The sequence below is a fragment of the Lagenorhynchus albirostris genome, chromosome 14 (genome assembly GCF_949774975.1).
Source record: "Lagenorhynchus albirostris chromosome 14, mLagAlb1.1, whole genome shotgun sequence".
Classification (NCBI taxonomy): Eukaryota; Metazoa; Chordata; class Mammalia; order Artiodactyla; family Delphinidae; genus Lagenorhynchus; species Lagenorhynchus albirostris.
In genome coordinates this window covers 81,323,996-81,346,485 of record NC_083108.1, presented here as the reverse complement: position 1 = coordinate 81,346,485, position 22,490 = coordinate 81,323,996, and the positions used below count along the sequence as shown (strand labels likewise).

The window sequence follows — 22,490 nt, the reverse complement described above, 5'->3', positions numbered from 1 at the left end:
GAAATTTATATTCTCGTACGAAGGATAGAGAAAAATAAAATAAAGACGGTATTGAGTAGGCAAGATAGTTTGAATGCATCACTCATTTAATCTGCACAACAACCCATTTTACAGCTGAGAAACATGAGTCAGGGACTAAGTAAACGGCCAAGGTCACCTCAAGCGAGTTAATGATGTAGCTAGACAAGACTCAAATTCAGGCCAGTTATTAACTGTTATACTGCCTCCCTACGAAAAACTAAGTAAACGCAGAATTACAAATAGTGCTCAAATGAATGGGGGGGGAGGGGCGCATAAGAAAGACCTGTTTGGTAAGTGAAAGAGATGACATCTGAGCTGAGACCCGAATATCAAGAAGCCGACTATGTAAAGCTCGTGGGGACAAAGATGCAGGCCGAGTACCAAAGGCTCAGAGGGTAGAATGAGTTTGGGGCTGCTGCCCGGACACAGCAAGAATGGAAAAGTGCAGGCGTTAAACGAACAGGTGGAGCCAATGAATCCTTGATTACAAGACTGAGTTTCATCCTCAGTGCTAGGGAGGGAAAGATACTAAGCAGACCAGTGACATGATGTGATTAACGATTTGAGATTCCTCTGGGTGCCGGGTGAACAGATTAACGAATTAAACGAAATGAAACAGTTTCAGTTAGGCCTCCACGCGTAAATGCTCTCAGCTGGACACCGGGGCCAGCAAGAACCGACTCCAACCTCTCTCCTGCCAGCGTCTTGAGGGGAAAACACATCGAACTGAGCTGAGGCCTCTGCTCCTTCGACCTGAATCCACCCCCAGCTCCCTACAGCAGCGCGGCTCACCCTCCTCACCTGTAATTGAAGAAACTAAAGAGGAGCACTCAAGTGTATCGTCCCCCCCACCTTCCGAGCTCCAACAGACGTTCCCAGTCTCTTTAGGGTCTATGCCACAAATTTAAATTGGCGGGAGAACACCAAGCCCAACCCCTTTTACGGCGGCCAGCGGAGGCCAAGTTTGCTTTAGAATCGAAATAGGAAGTCGCCCCACCCTAAATTCCACCCATTCCGATATCCAGGCTGCGCATTCTAGGGTGTGTTCTGGGCCCCGCCCCCCTCCCCGACCTCACAACCCCCCTTCCAAAGAACAACCAATCACCGTCGAACCGCGTTGCTACAGAAACTCTTATCACCACCCCTTTTCCTCCCAGCAAGCTGTGCGACGCGCCGGGTCTTAGCCCTTTTGTGCCATCCGGGTCTCTCGCGGGAGCGATTTCAGTCTGTTGCGAAGCGTTTAGGCGGCCGGTACTGTGGAGAGCGGCAAGTGGAGGTGCCGCCGTAGCGGCCAGGACTCTGGACTATGGCGGTAGGTGCCGAATCTGAGTTTAAAGTCAGGCATATTTTTTTGCTGCTCTGCAAAGAAGGGATGAACGGCTCCCAGAGCTGTTGTCGGGGCTAGTGTGTGGACAAGATGGCGCCGCGGCCTTCTTCTGCGCCCGCCATCATGGCTGGCTGCCGTAGGGAGGGGGAAAGAAGGCGGTGTCGATGGGGGTGGGGAGCCGCAGGGAGTGTCTTTTCTTCCAGAACTTTCGTCGTGTCTTTCCCAGTTTTATGTTCCTTTTGTCCCACAGAACTGACTCCAGTTTTGCTTACTCACTCTGGTTGGTGATTAATATTGAGTTTCGTTAGGGCTTGGGCATTTATGTTCGCGGTGGGAAAGGGCTGGGGAAGAGAGAAAAGGGATCAGGGGTCGTCTCTGAAAAGTATGGGGTCAAAAAGGAGGTGCCTGTAAGAGGTAGAACGTGAGAAGAGAGCAAGCGGTCTTGTAGCGATTATTTTGCCTACGCTCAGTGAGATGATTCTAGCTGCATAATTTCGGTTAGGGTGAACGTCCGTGTAAACCTTAGTTTATTCCTTAGTAAGCATCTAGGGAACGTGTTTCTCGAAGGGAGTAAAAATTCGACTTAATGAAGAGAAGTCTTTGGAGCTACGAATTCTGACAGATGCTCCGTTTCCGAAGTGCCTCCTGATGTAATCATTTTGAAGGTTTCGAGAAACATAATCAAAGCCCTAACATTGGCATTATTACTTTAAATTTAAGAGTCCTTCATAGGCCCGTTTAATTTTAAGTGAAAGCTACAGTTCTTAAATTACGTTTTCTGAGAAATTAACCCTGCTTTGGTTATAAGATGCCCAATCCTGATGGATCGCATTATTGTGTGATTACTTCATTTTACTTATCCGGTTACAAGAAAAATGCAAACATTTTGCATTCTTTTCCATTGACTAAAAAGTTGTGTTTTCTCGTGTTCGAAGATAAATAGGACTAAAATAAATAGGATTGTTAAGAATAACGAAAAACTCGTACTCATCCGATCATTGGGGGTATCTGGAAGTAGAAATCGTCTGCCTCTCCCCCCCGCGCCCCCATACCTAATTGATTTGATTTAGAACCGGGTTTTTGATAACCAATTTAGAATCGTTGTTCAAACAGTTGGGCACATAATCCATTTAAATATTTTTTTGTTTAACTAGTGTTTTGGACCTCTTAATCTACTTGAAAGAACAGTATTATTTTACTTGGGCTCAAATATTCAAAAAAAAATTCAGAAATTCGTTTCTGCAGCGCCTTGTTCAATAAAAAGACACGATCCCCTTGAGATGTGGCCTAGTATTAAGTCCAATGTGCCGTCTTTGCACTAGAAAAAATTCTTACACTATGTCTTGAGTGCCATTGGGGTTTTAAAGAAGATGTGAATTTTAAGAAACTGTGGTGTTTTTCTAATAGAGCAAATGGTAGAGTGAAGGGAATTTTTGCAGTTAGCATTTAAGATTTACACATAGGTCTGTACTAAATTGAAATCTTAGATATTTTCAGAGAAGTTTTAATACTTGATTTTATTTGGACATTTTTGTTATTCTACTATAATATATTCTCAAGGAAATAAAAGCTTCGGGTGAGCTAAGTGGCCCCCTATTATTCACATCTGTTTAGTGATACGATGGTTTTTGTTTTTGTCCTGTAGTGTGTTTTACAGATGAAAATGGCTGTTCGGTGTGAGCTATTAGCCCGTTTTACAGAGTGCCTTCCCTTAAGGGCATTTTACTAAGTGTAAGTTTACCAACACAGCACATCACAGACCTGTCAGAAATAATCCTTAAGAATAGTGATGAGGGGATTGACATACATACACTAAGATGTATAAAATGGATAACTAATAATCTGCTGTATAAAAAAATAAAATTAAAATTAAAAAAAAAGAATAGTGATGAGGACTTCCCTGGTGGTCCAGTGGTTAAGACTCCACGCTTCCATTGCAGGGGGCACGGGCTACATCCATGGTCGGGGAACTAAGATCCACGTGCCGCACGGTGAGACCCCAAAAGAAAAAAGAATAGTGATGAGAACAAGAGTAAAAGAAAATGACCAATGTTAGTTGTGAAAATCAGAATCATCTTTAGTTGTGTGATATAGTGTCATGTATTAATATTAGACAGCAAAGAGAGTACCATCTTAAGTGAGTCAGCTAATGTTGCTGGATCTCATCTGTGAAATGAGAAAGTTGAGCTTGATTCTAAGAGATGAGAGCCTTTCTGCACAAAAATTTTATGATTCCAGAAATCACCCATACATAGAGAAGCAAGTGTGCTGGAATGGGCCTCCCCAGTAATTAGGTGTTTCATCCTATTTGTTACTGGGTTTTTTGGTAACATTGTTAGAGGCGTAACACATAATATGTCTTTCATCCTAACTAACCTGTAAATCCTTCCCTTTTAATTTATTATTTTATTCCTGAAGTCTAACATCGAGTTAGGTGCATTTTTGACCATCAGAAAATAGTTGTTAAAATAATGTGATATCTCACACTTCATTTGTTAAAGTACTCCCCATTTAGTTTACTTGGTGTTTGTTTTCTGGACTAATCTTCCTAAAGGAAGAAGTTCATTATCATGTGATTATTTCTCCTGCTGAAAATGTATAGTATATTCACTATTTACCCAATCCAGATCTTTTTTCTGTAAAGAGCAAGTTAGTAGATATTTTAGGCATTGTGGACCACGTGCAACATACAGTCTCTGTCACATTCCTTGCTTGCTTGTTTTAACAACCCTTTTAAAAATGTAAAAGTCATTCTTAGCTCAAGGGCGATATTTTGCTAACTCATGTGGTAAGTAATCAACTCCCTGGGCTTATTGACTATTTTCGTATTTCCTCTCTGGTTAGATGGGTCACCAACGTCCACCTTCCATATTACGGAAACTGTTTTCCCTGCCTTTTATCAGAATCTCACTCAGGAGAACATTTAGGTTCTAGTTTCTCCTTGAAGCTTTTTTTCTATGACTCTTTTTTTTTTTAATAAACTTATTATTGATTGATTGATGCTTCGGGTCTTTGGTGCTGCGCAAGGGCTTTCTCTAGTTGCGGAGAGTGGGGGCTACTCTTCGTTGCAGTGCGCAGGCTTCTCATTGCGGTGGGTTCTCTTGTTCCGGAGCACCGGATTTAGGCCCGCGGGCTCAGTAGTTGTGACTCACGGGCTGTAGAGCACAGGCTTAGTAGTTGTGGTGCATGGGCTTAGTTGTTCGTTGCATGTTTGATCTTCCTGAACCAGGGCTCGAACCCATGTCCCTGCATTGGCAGGCAGATTCTTAACCACTGCGCCACCAGGTAAGTCCCTCTGACTCATTTAAATCAATTTAATGAAGGAACCTACTCTCCTAGGTAAATCAGGTCTTTGGGAAAGAGTGTGTACTCTTGACTATTTTAATTTTCTTTAATTTATATTGTGATAACTTATAAAATGCTTTAAAGCAGAAACACCTTAATGTTTCCATAGCCCAGAGCATATGTGAGGAGAGGCAGACCATATTTTGCAGCAGCACTGTGCCAAGGGGCTTTCATTAAAGAGGGTTAATGAAATTAAGATTGGGTTCTCAGATAGGTAAGTTAATTTTCTGTTTTTTTTTTAATAATATTCTAGAAGCATTCTCTTTGCTTTTTAAGATTTTACAGTCTTCGGTCTTTTTAACCTTTAACAGCTCATTTTTAAATGCCTCTTTATGCTAATTTAAAATACAAGTATTGGTAAAGTCAACTAAATGAATTCATAGATCTAAAATGGACTCTATTTTCTCTGCTTGAATACTTAATGGAGATACTTGGAGCCCTATTTTCCCCTTCCCCCAGTGTTTTGAAAGTTATACAACTAATGATTTAAAAAAATAAAGATATATCCATTCAGTTACATGTGTCTCTGGTATTGGGTTAGTCAGTTTATTTATTGTTATTTCAATTTATTCAGGCCTACTTAGCAAGTACAAAGCATATTTAGCTACTTGAAAATCAGTTCTTCTGATTTCTTGATTTTCTTTATTTTTTAATTTTGTAAAACTCAAGGATAACTATCTTTCCTCCCTTCTCACTCTTTTAAGTTATTGGAAACATTTTAAATGCAGTTAAGAATTTATAACCATTTTTCTTTAAACTTTTAGGCTAGTGATACAGAACGAGATGGACTAGCCCCAGAAAAGACATCCCCAGATAGAGATAAGAAAAAAGAGCAGTCCGATGTATCTGTTTCTCCCAGAGCCTCAAAACATCATTATTCAAGATCACGATCAAGGTCAAGAGAAAGAAAACGAAAGTCAGGTATGTGTAAGACATAAGTTTACTGATGTAATTAATATGTGTTCTTCCCATTGAGAAATGAATAGTGAAAAGTGCGTTGGGAATTTCCTGGAGAATTTTTCAATTATGAGGAATACAAATGTCCTAATACAGGAATTTTATAACTTGTCAAAGACAAAATGTATGCTTAAATTTGTGTCACAATAACTTATCCCTCAGATGTTCAAATTTTATCCTTTCAACATAGGCAAAACAATATTTTGAAAGATGTAGTCTGGGCAGTGGTATATTCTGAACTTATTTAACATCTTTGACGTAAGTTACAAGAACTTTTTTTTTTTTTTTTTTTTTTGCACCAGTGGGCCTCTCACTGTTGTGGCCTCTCCCGTTGCGGAGCATAGGCTCCGGACGCGCAGGCTCAGCGGCCATGGCTCACGGGCCCAGCCGCTCCGCGGCATGTGGGATCTTCCCGGACCGGGGCACGAACCCGTGTCCCCCGCATGGGCAGGCGGACTCTCAACCACTGCGCCACCAGGGAAGCCCACAAGAACATTTTTAACCTTGGTTTTCTTTTTAACTTAATGTTAAAATATTTCTGAAAGCAAGAGTTTTTAGTGTTTTGAAATGCTCCTTATTTGGAGCATTTTTTTAACTAGACTGATGTGGTATAGAAAGCATGATGTATTGTTAATGAATCAATACTTAAGTAGTTAAAAGAGAGAGAGAATAGAAATGAGTTTAAAAGTTTCAAGACCTGGGCTCTGGTTATTTATCCTTTGCACCCGCAGATAGTCCATCTACAAAATGGTTCAAGTGTAATTTTTATGTATATGTTTGAAACTGTACAGTATCATAACTACTTTTTAATGGGAATTTTTCTAAATTGTAACATCTTTTTGACTATTTAAAAGACACCAAATATAATTCAACCTGTTTGTTTTCTCTTGCATTCTTTGTTCCTTTTGTTCTTAATTGTTTTCCTCTAGTAAGACCCTTTATAAGTTAGCTATGTAATAGGAAGCAAGATGAACTGGACAGAATGTTTTGTGAAATATAGAAAATCTGTGATAGGGGCTTCCCTGGTGGCGCAGTGGTTGAGAGTCTGCCTGCTGATGCAGGGGACACAGGTTCATGCCCTGGTCTGGGAGGATCCCTCGTGCCGTGGAGCGGCTAGGCCCGTGAGCCATGGCCGCTGAGCCTGTGCGTCTGGAGCCTGTGCTCCGCAACGGGAGAGGCCACAACAGTGAGAGGCCCGCGTACCGCAAAAAAAAAGAATCTGTGACCACCTGAAAGACAAACTCTGTTTGTTATGTGTCATGGAACATGGACTTGTGGGACTTTTTTGCTTACTTACTTGATTATATTCTGGTTTGCTCAGATTGCTTGATTTATTTCAGATACGTGAAGTATTACTGTAGTAGAATAATCCCACCCCTGCCATAAAAAAATAGTCTTTAGAGTATGACTAGTAAATAGATTAGTTAGGTAAGTGGCCAGAAATGTTCTTTGTATTAGTTTTGGAATTTGTGTTTGAGGTGTTTCTGTACCATTATTTATGGTGAATTTTTGTGTGTTCACAGATAATGAAGGAAGAAAACACAGGAGCCGGAGCAGAAGCAAAGAGGTAATTAACACTTTGTAGTGAATAGGCACTTTAGAATACTTGTAAAGTATCTGGTAGAAATGTTTGTGTGAATATATGATATTGTCAAGGTAAGTACCAAAACTTGAAATTTAAAAGGTTTAATTCAGTTATAAAATAAGCATGATTTGGATTCATCATTTTTCAAGAAGATAGATGTTTATATGAAAAGTTCATTCAAAAACTATTAATGTTATGTTGTGAAAATATTCACAATAAAAATTTCATATGAAGAATATAACTGGTTTTTTAGGCCTGTCACACAGAGCTTCCATTAATCTGAGGTCCCGAGTCTCTTTATGCCTGACAACTGCTCAGGACTTTTAAATAGCAATCATCTTTAAGTAGCAATACTTTTAGATATCTACGGGCTTTTTCTTTATGGAAGATAATGAGAGTCCTTTTCATTAGTAAACTAGTTTGATTCCCTAAGAATAGTATTGAATTTTGAAATAAAAGTGTCAGTGAGGGACTGCTGGAAAGATGGCGGTGACACAAAACTTGAGGATAAAGAAAGACAGCAGCTGTATTGCAGAGGAGTTAACTTGCCCACCTGAGAAGACAAGGAATGAGCCAACAAAGGAAGAGCAGAAGTAGAAGCCAAAAAGGGAGGAGAAGAGTCTCATGGGGGCTGGGCAAGGGACTCCTTAAACAACTGTGGGCAGGGACTTCACCTCTTCCCCTAATGGAAGCTCTGTTAAATTTTAATTTAGGAGAGTTTTTGTGAAAATGACTATTTTGTTTAGCTCACATGATAACATTTCTATAATAAATCATACTCAGCGTGCTAATGCGCGAAGAGACTGAACTGAAGACGCTGCAGACTCAGATAGCAAAATAATAAGCCTACTTCATGATAAGGTAACTATTAGTCATTCAAACTCCTATTTCCCTTAAGTATATCTTAAATCAGTTAAGGGTTTTAATGGTTTTTTTAAAAAATAATAATAGTAATGTTATGTTTGGAAAACTGGTTTGAAATAAACTGAAACTTTTGCAAGCTTAATAACCACTTAAAGATTTTCCAGTTTGCCACCATATGGCAAAATCAAGGAAATAGTCTTTTTTATAAGCTCATATGGAGAACTGGCATTGAAACTAAAATTTAGCTGTGTCTCCAGGTCTCTTATTTTTCTGCAAAATAATAAATTACAGACTATGATCCTTTTCTGATGTATCACCATGCATGTTCTAAAATGTTTGACTAAGTTTTTTGTTTTTAAGAAAAGTTAATCTTGAGCGGAAGGAAATATGTGCTAAGGTCTATTCTGGGAAGCATGAGTTAAGTGTCCTGTTGTGGTGGAAAACGGTGCCCTGGGTGTCAGAAGAATATGGGGTCTGGGTTCAACTCTCCTAATATGTAGCTTTGTGACTTTAGATCTTAATTTAGTCATATATAAAGTAAGGGGAATTAGAAGATCTGAGTTTCCTTCCAGCTTTAAAATTGTGATTCTGAAATGTCCAGGATTTTAAGCTTTAGCTACAAGATGGATTTGACAAATCTTAATGGGGGGAAATCGAATGTTTAGCACTTCCTAATTCAGTATGTGAGTGTAGGATGGAGACTTGATCATGCAATTAATTTAGCTCAGTCTCTGAATGCATATGTTGTGAAAGCAAAAGCCTTGGTTTTTATAATCTTTCAGAATATGGGGGAAGTATGTATTATATAATGGTAGAGGGATTAATTGTGTTACACCTAGTTTGATTTCATAAAAATTAAAACAGATATGGTTGCCATTTTCTACCCTAGGTACATGAAGTGTAATAGAACTCCAAGCCTGTTGGGATATTGCAAGATGAAAAGTGATTGCTTCACAGTTTAGGATTGGGAGAAAAATCAAGAGCCGTCTTTAAGAAAGGATGTGGCAGTATAGCTATAAAAAGGACACTTAACTTTGCGTAAAGTAATTTGAAGTTGCTAGAAGATATTAATAGGTTAATTTTACTTAGTTACCTAATTGGAAGTGCATTTTTCTGGTGCATTTCTTTGTGTCCTTATCTTCGTTATTGTTAACTTTTAAAACTTAATACTGTGTACTCTGGATTTAGAAGTTGTTGTATATACATGTCTGTTTCTCTAAAAGGTTTGTTGGAAAATTGAAAAAACTTTGATACATGTGTACTTCCCTCTTAGATAAAAGAAACATCAGGGATTCCTCTTTTTCTGAAATAGTGGTTTTTCGATATTATTGACATTGAAAGTTATTGTTTTGATTGTGGTATTGAAAGTATTTGGGGGTGGAAACTGCATTTGGGGGGGTTTATAAAGAAAAAGTAAAATTAGTAATATACATCTGCAACATTTGGGTGATGTGAAACTAGATCTTTTTTTAAATTTGCCACACACTCCTAAGGTTACTAATGTTGCATCACAACATTTTTGCTACTGATACCCATACTAACTTTCTTTGTTGCACTATTTTCCTGAAAGAACCAACTTCTTCTTAAAACAGGCAAGAAGACATGAATCCAAAGATAAATCCTCTAAGAAACACAAGTCTGAGGAACATAATGACAAAGAGCATTCTTCTGATAAAGGAAGAGAGCGGCTAAATTCATCTGAAAATGGTGAGGACAGACACAAACGCAAAGAAAGAAAGTCATCAAGAGGCAGAAGTCATTCAAGGTCTAGGTCTCGTGAAAGGTAAGTAGTTTCTCCTAAGTTAATGCCTTCTAAAGAACTCCTAAATTACATAAAGGTTTGCATTAATGGAGCAACACCCCAAAAAATCTTAGCTAGAAAATTGGTATTTTTAACTTTCTGAGTTGTCTGTCACAGTGAAAAAATTTTTGCTGAACTATTTTTATATAGTTTGCCAATATCATAATCCTTTTACATTGCTGGTGCAGGATTCATTTGCTGCTGAACTCTAATCTGGGTTTTATTTAGGTATGGGTTAAAAGATTTTTAAGAAACTGGGTCATGGTTCAAATTTTTGTGGCTTTTTTGTTGTGTTTTAAGAAACCAGTGTCCGCAACATATTTTGTGGATTTCTATGGGGAATATGTGTGTGGTATCAGATTTGGTCAAAATTTTTCAGTAGTAGAATAACTTGATTGTTACTCTTAGAAATAGTTTGGTTCAGAAGTAGACTTCAAGCTATTAAACAGAATCTTAAATTGGGGTAGGAAACATTGCTTTTTTGACATTATCAGTTTATTGTGTTCCCTGTAAGTAACTACAAATTTATGTACTTGAATTTCAGGCGTCATCGTAGTAGGAGCAGAGAGCGGAAGAAGTCAAGATCCAGGAGTAGGGAGCGGAAAAAGTCAAGATCCAGAAGCAGAGAGAGGAAGAAATCACGATCCAGAAGCAGGGAGAGAAAACGTCGGATCCGATCTCGTTCCCGCTCAAGATCAAGACACAGACATAGGAGTAGAAGCAGGAGTAGGACAAGGAGTAGAAGTCGGTAGGTATTCATCATCTTGAATAAAATCAAACAGGCCCCTCACAGGGTCTGTTCAGTCAGGCTTAGAAAGGTTAAGTAACTTGCTCAAGAAGCCCAATATCATACAGTTCTTAAATGGTAAAGCTGGGACCTGGTCCCAAATGCATCTGAAAGCAAAGTCAGTATGTGTGCTTAATCCACCGTACTGGTTATACTCTCTCAGATACTCAGAAGGATGAGCTTATAAATTCACACTTGTCTTGATTGGAAGGAAATTTTAATTTGTTTAGGCAGGAAATACAATAAAGAGCATTTAATTATAAATATTCAGAGAATATGTTTATTCTCTACTAATATTAGTTACTAATAGTGTGATATATCTGTATTTACAGATACTGGTAATAAAGTTAATGTGAAAGCTTCTTTGTTAATTTATTGTTCATTAAGTCAAATAGTCTAAAAGAATGAAATATGGATAAAAGTGTACTTTGGCTTGTAATAACTTGGTTTGTCACTTGTTTGATCATTTTTTCAGTTTTTAATCAGTGGTTTTAGTATGTAATAGTTGCCTAAATTGAACTTTACCAGTTAGGAGATATAGTCAATCTAAAGTGGTAATTTCACCATTAATTACCATTGTTTTTTTGTTTTTGTTTTTTGGGGTTTTTTGCGGTACGCGGGCCTCTCAGTGTTGTGGCCTCTCCCGTTGCGGAGCACAGGCTTCGGACACACAGGCTCAGCGGCCATGGCTCACGGGCCCAGCCGCTCCACGGCATGTGGGATCTTCCTGGACCGGGGCACGAACCCCGTGTCTCCTGCATCTGCAGGCGGACTATCAACCACTGCGCCACCAGGGAAGCCCTGTTTTTGTTTTTTTTAAATCACCATTTGGGCAATTCAGGTCATTATTTATGGCATTTCTAGTTTTAACCACTGATACCTTTTATTCTAATCAATGACTATTTTTAATTCTAATTTTGTTTTAGTGATTTATATTTTTGAAAACATTTACAAGTTAATTCATTGTACATTAGAATACTAGGACCATTTAACTTATCAATCCCACCTAGTAGGAATTTATCCTACCTATTGACCTACACAAGTGTAAAATGACTAACGTACAAGTCTAGCCTTTGCAACATTGGGTGTAATAGCAAAAGATTGGAAACAACCTAAATGTCCATCTGAAACAGGGATGGTTAAGTGAATTTATAGAAACTAGTCTTACACACAAGGAACTTGGTGTGCCTATGGAAGGTGTACAACAGAGGTGGAAAGGAAGGGGTTCAAAATATATTTCCTAGACCAGTTTAATTTTTATTGAACTATGTAACTATAATTTATTTTGATTCAATAAGATAATTATTACTTGGCCATACTGAGACATGTAAAATATGATTTATTAAAGAGATAGAAAGAAGAGAATTGAAAAACCGAGAAGATTTAGCAGAAGTTTAAGCCGAACTCCTAGCCCACCTCCCTTCCGAGGCAGAAACACAGCAATGGATGCACAAGAAGCTTTAGCTAGGAGGTGCGTGTATTTTTTATTCAATACATTTTTTTCTCCTTTTCATCTTGAGGTAGATATTCAATTGTGTGGACCAAATGAATGCTTTCAGAGGATAATTCAAATAATTAAATCTAGCCATGACTACTGTGGCAGTTTTGTGATACAGAATTGTATTAAGTGGTTTGTTAATTCTCATCTTTAATTTGCTTATTTGCACAACTGGAAAGAGTATTTCTTCAACAGTTTCTCTTTTTTCTTCATGATTAACTAATTCATTTTTCTCAAGTCTAGACTCAAATATTTTCAGTTGGCCATTGGAACTTTTTAAAAAATCTTAAATGTGATCTAATAACTGTTAATTTTGCATCTAAAACTGCTTTGTTTTTACCTTCTTTGTTCTTCCTTAAGAAAAGTCTCTGAAACAATAAGTAGAATTCTGTCAGTAGTTTTCCTATTTTGAAGGTGGTGAATAATAAGCCAGTTCATTTGATCTTAAAGTTTTTACTGCTGTGATAGCATAGGAAGATCACTGTATTTTTAAATTTTCTAATGTTTCAAAGATGGGTGCTGCAAAACCATTGAAAGAACTGCCTCATAGAGGCAAGAAGTAAAGTAAAATCCAAGCCCTTGTTTGCAGGTTTTCCCATATTCTAAAAAACTAAAATCTTTTGATTTTGATTTTTTTTTTCTTTATGAAATTGAGTTTGTATTTTTTTTTTCATTACAAAAATACAGTTATCACAATGTAACCTGATGGGCTGCTGCCCTGTGAACCCAGCCTGGCAGAAACTCCAGCTGAACAGCAGCAGCAGCAAAGGTGTGAGCTCACCCCTTCTTCATTCCATTCACCTTAGTGAATGGTATTGATTCCAGACCTGCAGTGGCCACTTAAAATATACAGCCAGTAGCTGTCAGTTACTTTCTTACTGAAACTAAAATCAACAGAATTAGGAAATAATTTTCTACAATATCTGAACTAATTTATAAAGAATGGTCCATTAACTTTGATCATGAATTTTTTTAAGCCCTAAAGTTTGTTCTTGTTTACTCTTAAGTTTCTTGTATTTAAAATTTTGGATTATACTAAAGTTGAATCTATAACTAGCATCTAAAACTTTAATTTAGTCTACTTAGTGATTTTCAGATGACAATTTTTAAAACTGCTTTGGAAATACTTTTATTTATGAACCTATGTTTTAACATTAATCCTAATCAGAATTCTTTCTGATTAGGACAAATTCAAGGCTGTACTACTTGTCTTTCTTTCATGTGTGCTCAACAGAAGGGAACAAAATTACAGATTGTTATCCTTTTATGTGAATTATGGCAATTGTTAAAGCAAATGTCAATTTTCTACTACTGTATTTTACCTGTAGTGCCCACTGCTCCCCTCCCCCAAGAAACTTTTTCCCCAATCCTTGCCCCTTTATACTATAAAGGAGGGAGAGGGTGGTGTTTAACTTATGATTGGTAAATCAAGGAATCTTTGGAAGAAAAGGGCTTTCTCTTTCAGGAACTCTCTGTGAAGAGAAGACTTACCATTTGTGATATACCAGATAGATACCTACTTGACAGCACATTTTGTTTAGTGTGTGTATTCAGTGGTGAATTTAGTGTGAATCAGAATTCGTTTTTGTTTGGGGATGAATTTGTGTTTCACGTTTTCAGTTCCTTTGCTAATAATTTCTTTACCTCCTAAAAGTAATTTTCTAATATTTAGGTTTTTTCCCCCGTTTTATTAGATTATAGAGAATGGCAGGGTTTGCTTGCCCTTTTTTAAATTTTATTTTTGGCTTTTTAATTTTCACTGATTTAGAGACTAATAAAGTCTGTTTATATAAAAATCATTTGCATGCTTTGATTGGCCTTAATCCTGTATCAGCCTCCCTTAAGAAGCATTTAGGTAATTCTATAAATTATTGCATGTACCCTAAGATTTACTCAGCTTTCAATATGTTTTCTCAATGTCTCAATTTGCAAGATTTAATTTTATCCTTCTCCTGTAACCAGCACTGATGAAGATTGAATAACTTTTATCTCATAACCATTTTAATGACTCTGTGGGAATTGTATATAAAAGCTACTAGAGTTGTTGGCTATTCAGTGAAATTAAAAATGTTTAAAACCAGTAGTGAAATATTATTTAATTGTGATTGATACCATCTTAAGAATGATTGCTTTTTTTCCCACATGCAGATATCAATTTGGGGAAGGTATTAAATTTATTTAAAATTCTATATAAAGTGTTTTATGCCTACATATGTATACATAAAGAGGTAAATGTTGGCTTTATATTGATATTTTTATTTATTTAAATTGTCTTTGACAGGTTGGAAAGGGCAAAGAAATTACAGGAACAGCGAGAAAAGGAAATGGTTGAAAAACAAAAACAACAGGAAATAGCTGCAGGTAATTTTTGTTTTCTTTATTATGGAAGTATGGCAGTATTTGTAGAACATTTGAAAAGTTCAGGAAAACTAATAGGAAGAGAATCACGTGTGATCCCTTCTACCCGTCAGTATGCTGTAGATCAGTATGCTGTAAATTACTAATTGAATTGGGAACATGTTATTTTTAGTGTTACTTTTGTACCTCATAAAACTTTTTTTGCACTGTATTTCTGATTTGGTCAATGTAGATAATTTTGAAAAGTGAATAGTGACTATTCTTGTTCATGCAGCAGTTTAGCCATCACTGCATATGTCTTTTAGTTATGATTTTGGAAATGCAGTTTATTAAAGGTGATGAACTGAACTGGAGTATGTATTATGTCTTACTATTAAAAATCAAGTTTTTAGACAGACACACTGCCTGTGGATGATTTAAAGGTGATCAGAGAGAGCCTCTATGAAATGTAATCTGGAAGGTAGAAGTAACAGACTGGCACTTAACTTTTATAGGACTTGGGCTTAGTATGTTAAGTGTGTATAATACCTGTTTAGTAGTTTTAAATGTTTCTTGTGAGTTTCAAATTAGATGTTGTGAGATTGTTTTGTGAGCTATAAAGAACCATACAAAGAAAAGTCAATTTATTAAAAGTTTAGCGACAGTCACTAGTTCATTTCCATTGAAATCATACACCTTTATCCTATTTGTAGGATTCTCTTTATCCTCAGAAGTAAGTGAAGTTTAAGTATATATAAGGGATCATATACAGAAATGTCTAGCGATGAATACATTAATGTTTGCTAAAATGTTATTGCTTTATAAGCTTAACACAGTTATTTTCTATTTGGTGAAAATATTCTGCCTTTTTGCAGATTAGTAGCTCTTATATATAAATAATGTATTACTGTAAATTAGGAGGTTTGTTCTGGTTAAAATCCGTACTTATTTCCTCTTCAGCAGCTGCAGCTACCGGAGGTTCTGTTCTCAATGTTGCTGCCCTATTGGCATCAGGAACACAAGTAACTCCTCAGATAGCTATGGCAGCTCAGATGGCAGCCTTGCAGGCTAAAGCTTTGGCAGAGACCGGAATAGCTGTACCTAGCTATTACAACCCAGCAGCTGTGAATCCAATGAAATTTGCTGAACAAGAGAAAAAAAGGAAAATGCTTTGGCAAGGCAAGAAAGAAGGAGTAAGTTCTCTTATTCTCCTTTTTTGTCATTGATTCCTCAGCTTAGAAAAACAAACTTGGATTGGAAAAGATTAGTTTGGGTTTATCTTTCTTCTGAGAGCCTGACTGGAATAATTTAATTTGCTACAATTATTAATTCTGGGGGGGAAAATGCACGATCTAAGTCAGGCTTTCAAAGAAAACCAATATTGCCCTACATTTATTAAGGGGAAAGAGTTGGTTCCTTAGCTTAGATTTTTTTTTCATATTATTAAGGTGATTATAAATTCCATTGGTGGAATGCCATAAATGCTATTGTTTTTCTACTAAGACTATATTATGGAAAGATCTAGTATCATAATACAAGGTATTTAAATTTTACATATGTTAAAAATTCATTGTTTTTTTAACAGGACAAATCCCAGTCTGCTGAAATATGGGAGAAATTGAATTTCGGAAACAAGGACCAAAATGTCAAATTTAGGAAATTAATGGGTATTAAGGTGAGTTATACACTTTGTAATAAAGTTCATGTTATTTTATATTTTTAGGGTAACATTGGTTCTCAGCTTAAACATTATTTCAGTGATGTGTCATCTCTGGGTACTTTCTAGTGCTCTTTCATTTGTGTTCTCCAGATTAACTTCCCAGAATTAACCAATAAATTATCATCACTAGTCAACAATACAAATTGTTAAAAAAAATTTTTTTTTTAAGAAGATGTTGGGGGTAGGAGTTTATTTATTTATTTGTTTTTGCTGTGTTGGGTCTTCATTTCTGTGCGAGGGCTTTCTCTAGTTGTGGCAAGCGGGGGCGACTCTTCATCACAGTGCGCGGGGCCTCTCACTGTTGCGGCCTCTCATTGCAGAGCACAGGCTCCAGACGCGCAGTCTCAGTAGTTGTGGCTCACGGGCCTAGTTGCTCCGCAGCATGTGGGATCCTCCCAGACCAGGGCTCGAACCCGTGTTCCCTGCATTAGGCAGATTCTCAACCACTGCGCCACCAGGGAAGCCCCAAATTGTTAAATTTGATTAAAACATTTGTTGAGGGACTTCCCTGAAGGTCCAGTGGTTAAGACTCCACACTTCCATTGCAGGGATGTGGGTTCAATCCCTGGTCGGGGAACAAGGATCCCACATGCTGTGTGGCATGGCCAAAACAAAAGAAATAAAACAGTTGTTGATTGTTACTGCATGTTTATGCCTTAAGCAAACCTTGTTCAAAATCATAAGCTTTTCTTAGTAAATTTAAAAAAAAATTGTAAAAAGGAATTAATTTGCTTTTAAAAATACCCGTTTAGGGCTTCCCTGGTAGCACAATGGATAAGAATCTGCCTGCCAATGCAGGGGACGGGTTCAATCCCTGGTCCAGGAAGATCCCACATGCCGCAGAGCAACTAAGCCCGTGCGCCACAACTACTGAAGCCCATGCACTGTGCTCCACAACAAGAGAAGCCTGCGCACCACAAGGAAGAGTAGCCCCCGCTCACTGCAACTAGAGAAAGCCTGCATGCAGTAACAGCGACCCAACACGCCCCCCCAAAAAATTAATTAATTAAATTGCCCATTTAAATGGAATATTAGCCATAAAAGGGAATGAAACAGTTATTTGTAGTGAGGTGGATGGAACTAGAGTCTGTCATACAGAGTGAAGTAAGTCAGAAAAAGAAAAACAAATACCATATGCTAACGCATATATATGAAATCTAAAAATTGGTACTGATGAACCTAGTGGTAGGGCAGGAATAAAGATGTAGACACTGCGAACGGACTTGAGGACACGGGGTGGGTGGGGGAGGGGAGGCTGGGACATAGTGAGAGAGTGGCATTAACATACATACACTACCAAATGTAAAATGGATGGCTAGTGAGAAGCTGCTGCAAAGCACAGGGAGATAAGTTTGGTGCTTTGTGATGCCCTAGAGGAGTGGGATAGGGAGGGTGGGAGGGAGGCTCAGGAAGGAGGGAATATGGGGATATATATATGCATATGGATGATTCACTTTGTTATACAGCAGAAACTAACACAACATCGTAAAGCAGTTATACTCCAATAAAGATGTATAAAAAGAAAAAATGCCCATTTAAGGTTAACTATACTTGGTGTGGGGTTGGACTTTCTTAATTTTTTTCAAGGAAGTTTTTTGTTTGAGTTTTTTTGTGGGTTTTTTTTTTCAATAATTAGTTAATTTGGCTGTGCCAGGTCTTAGTTGCAGCAGGCGGGATCTTTTAGTTGCGGCATGCGAACTCTTAGTTGCAGCATGTGGGATTTAGTTCCCTGACCAGGGGCTGAACCCAGGTCCCCTGCATTGGGAGCACAGAGTCTTAGCCACTGGACTACCAGGGAAGTCCCAAGGAAGGTTTTAGGTTTTACACAACAACCTGGTATGGTTGACAAATGTTCAGATATTGGTTATTACTAAGGGAGTTGGTTTTTCCTTGAAGGGATATTTGGTTTAAACTCCACCCCCATTTTCTCCTTCACTTTTCCCTAGATGCTTTATTTATTTTTGGCTGCGTTGGGTCTTCATTGCTGCGCGCGGGCTTTCTCTAGTTGCAACGAGTGGGGGCTACTCTTCGTAGCGGTATGCAGGCTTCTCATTGCAGTGGCTTCTCGTTGTGGAGCGCGGGCTTCAGTAGTCGTGTCGCACGGGCTCAGTTGCTCCATGGCACGTGGGATCTTCCCGGATCAGGGCTTGAACCCGTGTCCCCTGCATTGGCACGTGGATTCTTAACCACTGCACCACCAGGGAAGTCCCTGGCCTGTTCTACATGTTCTTCCTTGGGCCCACTGAATGATTTTTGTTATGTCCTGCTCTATCCCAGTACCTAGAATGAACATTGCCTTGAATTCCATAGGTGCTGAATGAATGAATGGAAGCTAAGTGAGGTCAAATATGTACTGCAAAAATGTGATCTAGTAGTACTTAAGGGAGAGAAGCACTTTTTATTCCTGGGTGAATTCATTTTAATAGTATATTTTGTATCTGTTATTTAGAGTGAAGATGAAGCTGGATGTAGCTCCGTTGATGAAGAAAGTTACAAGACATTGAAACAGCAGGAAGAAGTATTCAGAAATCTAGACGCTCAGTATGAAATGGCAAGATCACAAACCCACACACAAAGAGGAATGGGATTGGGTTTTACATCATCGATGCGAGGAATGGACACAGTTTGAAGAAAATCACACTTTATACTTGGGACTTTTATAGACTTCTGGTTCTGATGTCAGGTCCTTGTTCACCAAACAGCTGGCATTCTAGCTTGCATGGGTGTTGCATTGACTTTAATTTATTGAAAAATATGATTTTTTGTAAATATCAGATCAGTGATACTGGTGTTAGTGTTGTAATCAGGTTAAACCCGCTTCCATTAAACTTGACAGGACTATAGAAGGACAATATTTTTTAGTTAATGAATTCTACTTTTCAAATATATAAAAGCTGCAGATGGGATAAAATCTCATACATGGATTTTTGGTGTCCACTGTCTTGTGTACTTTTGTACTTAACCTTGTACAGTTATTTTCATCTCTTGAAACATGAAAGAAATGTTATGTAGATGTTCTTTAGAAGATCTGGCCATTTGGTACATAATCCAGCACAAATAGGCTGGGTGGTGATGATAATAAAAATGGTTTTCTCAAAACTCGTGTTAATTTAAGTTACCTGGAATTCTTATTTGAATTTGTCTTATGGTTTCTGTAGCATTTTGCAATTTCTAGTGGAAGACACTGGCTAGAAATTCCTTTTTTTTTTTTTTAAAGAATTATGCTATAGGCAATACCATGGTGGGCAAAAATGTAAAAGGAAGTTGGGAGGAGTGAAAAAACTTACTAAAATAATACTGTTTTCCTACTATTATAAGGGACAGAACTGGTGTACAGTATTTGTTAAATATTCCATATGTTATTCAGGAAATAGATTAATACATTAAAGGGATGTAAGCACTTTTATTTTAATAAAGTGCCTTATAACAAGTTCTTTGTATGCCCTTTCCTCATTATCCCTTTTGAATTGTCTAACCTGAAGTACTAAAACAGAAAACAATTTTGTCACTAAATTGATTAAATTTAGGGCATAGTTCTGGTGGAAGGAGGGGACTACAGAACTTGTACTTCATTTGCTTTCATTACAACAAATTCATAATTTTTAGCTTTCACTGGAAAAATCCTTTGAAAAACATCTCCACAATGTAGTAGCACAAGGGAAGACTGCTTAATGTGTTTTGGTAAATGTTTGGTTTTCCCAGAGCACAATTATTTTGGAGAGAGATGGCTCTTCATGCTTCAGTGACAAAGTCAAGTTTCTGGGGAAATAACACCATGGTTTTTCACTTTGGAGTGATCCCAAATTCACATTTTCCTGGTGAGCTGTACCTTCTGAAATCTGTTTCATTAAGAGTGTCTGTGGGGGGAAAAAAAGAATGATTGGGGGCCTGTAATGCAGTGTGGATATGAAAAGCACACATTGAACTGCTTCTGTGTTTTTCTATGGTATTTTAGGAGCTGGCCATACACGATGAATGATATGGTCCATCCTGTACTCATTTAGTAATTTAAAGAATTTTTATAGCTAATTTTAAACAGGAAACTAATTTTGATTCATTTAGTATGGATTCATTTAGTATGTCTAAAATAATTGAGTTAGGTAATCAGTATTCTTAGTAGAGATTTTACATTCTTACTTGCATGCTTGTTTTTGAAATCCAGGGGGTATTTTACATTTTAACATCCCAATTGGGACCAGTCATATTTAAAGTTATTAATAGCTACATACAGCCAGGGGAAACCATCCTGGACAATGCAGATTTAGAGGGAGGCATATAGGTAATTGCAATTTGCATAATTAAATTTTACGAAGCAATTATTGGAATCCTGGGGGTGGGGGACAGTTAACTGCTTGGCTCAATTTGAAATGAGTTTGTAGGGAAGCGTTTATATGCTTAAACTTTTTTTCCCCTTTTCTCTGGCTGTTACTGTGCTTTCCGTGTCCAAAGCCTGGTACTCCACGATGGATGTTTTGGGCTTTACTCTTGTATGCGACGGGAACATAAGTTGCTGTCCAGGAGATTCTTTCAAGACATGGTAGTAAGACAAGAAGACCACACTATTTGAGGCAAGGTTTTGATGAGCTTTGTGAGAGCAACTGGCTTGGAGGATAAGAAAATTCAAAGGTGATGTTTCCAATTTGGGTGATCATTGATTGTGATTAAATTAGAAAACTTAAATACTATAGTAGGTTGGTAGAAGGAGATAGAAGCAGAAATTAAGTTGTATTATATATCATTCCAAGTTAATTTCATGGCCAAAAGATGATTTAAGTATATACTTAAATATAATTTCTTGGGGGTCCTCTCCTAGTTCTCCCACTGCCTGTGCATCAGTTTCTGTAGTTGTCTCTTCCTAAATCCCAGCCCTCTAGGGCTCAGTCCTAGACTTCCTTCCCACTCTGTTCTTCACTATGCAGTCTCATTCTCTATCATCTTTGTATTTACTTTCCATAAAAATTTGAACCAGCCAAATGCTAATCTTTAGTTCAATCCTCTTCGGAGCTTAGCCAAATATCTGTGTAATATACACCTCCACTGAGCCCGAAAATTTTACCTTCAATATACTAGTGCTTCAAAAATTTCTTCCACTAGTCTAGTTACTTACCTAACTAGAGTTATATAAGGATAAAATTGTTTATAAGGATAAAATTGCCTCAAGGTACCACATAGCCAAAATGGAACTCGCCCTTTACTCCCAAACCTGGTCAACATCAAATGATTTTTTTCTCTATCTCAAATGATCACTTATTTAACCAGTTTCTTAAGTCAGAATCCTGGCAAATAATTCACCACCCTTTTCTCTCATTCCCTATATACAACCCTTCAGTTATCGCTGTTGCTTTAATTTTATCTTTTAAATATTCTCTATTAAATATCAACTCTTCAGCACTATTGCCTCTACCCTAATCCAAGCTAACATTTGTTGATCTTATTACAAAAATCAGTCTACTAGATTTGGAATTCTACGTTTGCTCCATCGCCAGTCCTTTTCCTATCATGCCATCAGGACCATCTTACCAAAATGAAAATTTGTGGGTCATAGACCCACCACTTGTTTAAAATGTTGAAATGACTTGCCAATTTGGGGGTGGAGACAATGTCCCTAATGTGGTGAGTACTTGCCTAATGTTCCAGCCTCATATTTCTCCACTCTGCCTTTTCGTTCTACACGCCATTTCTTCAGACTAGGACCCTTAATTCCACCCCCCATACTCACCACCAACTTTGCCCTCCTAACACTTCATAATTCAGTTCAAACCTCAGTTCTTCGATCCACTGACTCCCACAGAAATGTCAAATTTTTTACATATCCATTCCTGTTTTTATTTCACATATCTATTAATATGATGAATACCCATCAACATCCACTTTGACCCAAGAGCGGGAACATGTATGTTTATTTTTTGTTTTTTCTTTTGCTAGCCTGTACCCTCTATGAAAGCAGGAACTTCTCTAGTTTGCTCACTCTTATACCCTCAGCTCCTATGACAGTGCCTGGCACATAGAACTCGGTAAATAAATGTTATTGAATGAGTGATTGAAGGAGAGAAATCACCAAAAGCTGCAACAGACAAGTCTAAAGTAATCTAAGGTCAAGCTAGTTCTTCATGACAAAGTGAAACAAGCCCAGTAAACTGAAGTAGCTTCTCCAAGATGACAACGGTAGTCAGTGGCAAAACTGGAGTTCCTTATTCACCAGGATCTGTGATAAGCCGTACATCGTGCTCTGATTTTTTGCAGCCTTA

The 22,490-nt window shown here is 37.7% G+C and overlaps 1 protein-coding gene across 6 annotated transcripts; it reads left to right on the top strand.

The window, feature by feature from the left end:
- The first annotated feature begins 1,174 nt into the window (after positions 1–1,174).
- Positions 1,175–19,672, top strand: RSRC2 (arginine and serine rich coiled-coil 2). 6 transcript variants are annotated; one of them, XM_060120848.1, is made up of 11 exons: positions 1,192–1,333; positions 4,803–4,907; positions 5,458–5,614; positions 7,174–7,217; positions 9,670–9,882; positions 10,445–10,648; positions 12,036–12,158; positions 14,467–14,546; positions 15,483–15,715; positions 16,108–16,197; positions 18,692–19,672. In XM_060120848.1, exons 3-11 carry the CDS (start codon positions 5,534–5,536, stop codon positions 18,869–18,871), a joined length of 1,248 nt encoding a protein of 415 aa, XP_059976831.1. In that variant the 5' UTR covers positions 1,192–1,333; positions 4,803–4,907; positions 5,458–5,533; the 3' UTR covers positions 18,872–19,672. The 6 variants fall into 6 exon arrangements, with proteins under 6 accessions (XP_059976829.1, XP_059976828.1, XP_059976832.1 ...); XM_060120846.1 differs by lacking the exon at positions 4,803–4,907 and having other exon boundaries at positions 1,175–1,333; positions 9,692–9,882; positions 15,486–15,715; XM_060120845.1 differs by lacking the exon at positions 4,803–4,907 and having other exon boundaries at positions 1,175–1,333; positions 9,692–9,882.
- Positions 19,673–22,490: the final 2,818 nt, after the last annotated feature.

Bases quoted from the DNA above. Each gene is read 5' to 3' on its own strand.
- RSRC2 (XM_060120845.1), top strand. The intron at 10,649-12,035 runs GTAGGTATTCAT...GATTTATTAAAG, and splicing joins AGGACAAGGAGTAGAAGTCG to AGATAGAAAGAAGAGAATTG. The intron at 14,547-15,482 runs GTAATTTTTGTT...TTTCCTCTTCAG, and splicing joins ACAACAGGAAATAGCTGCAG to CAGCTGCAGCTACCGGAGGT.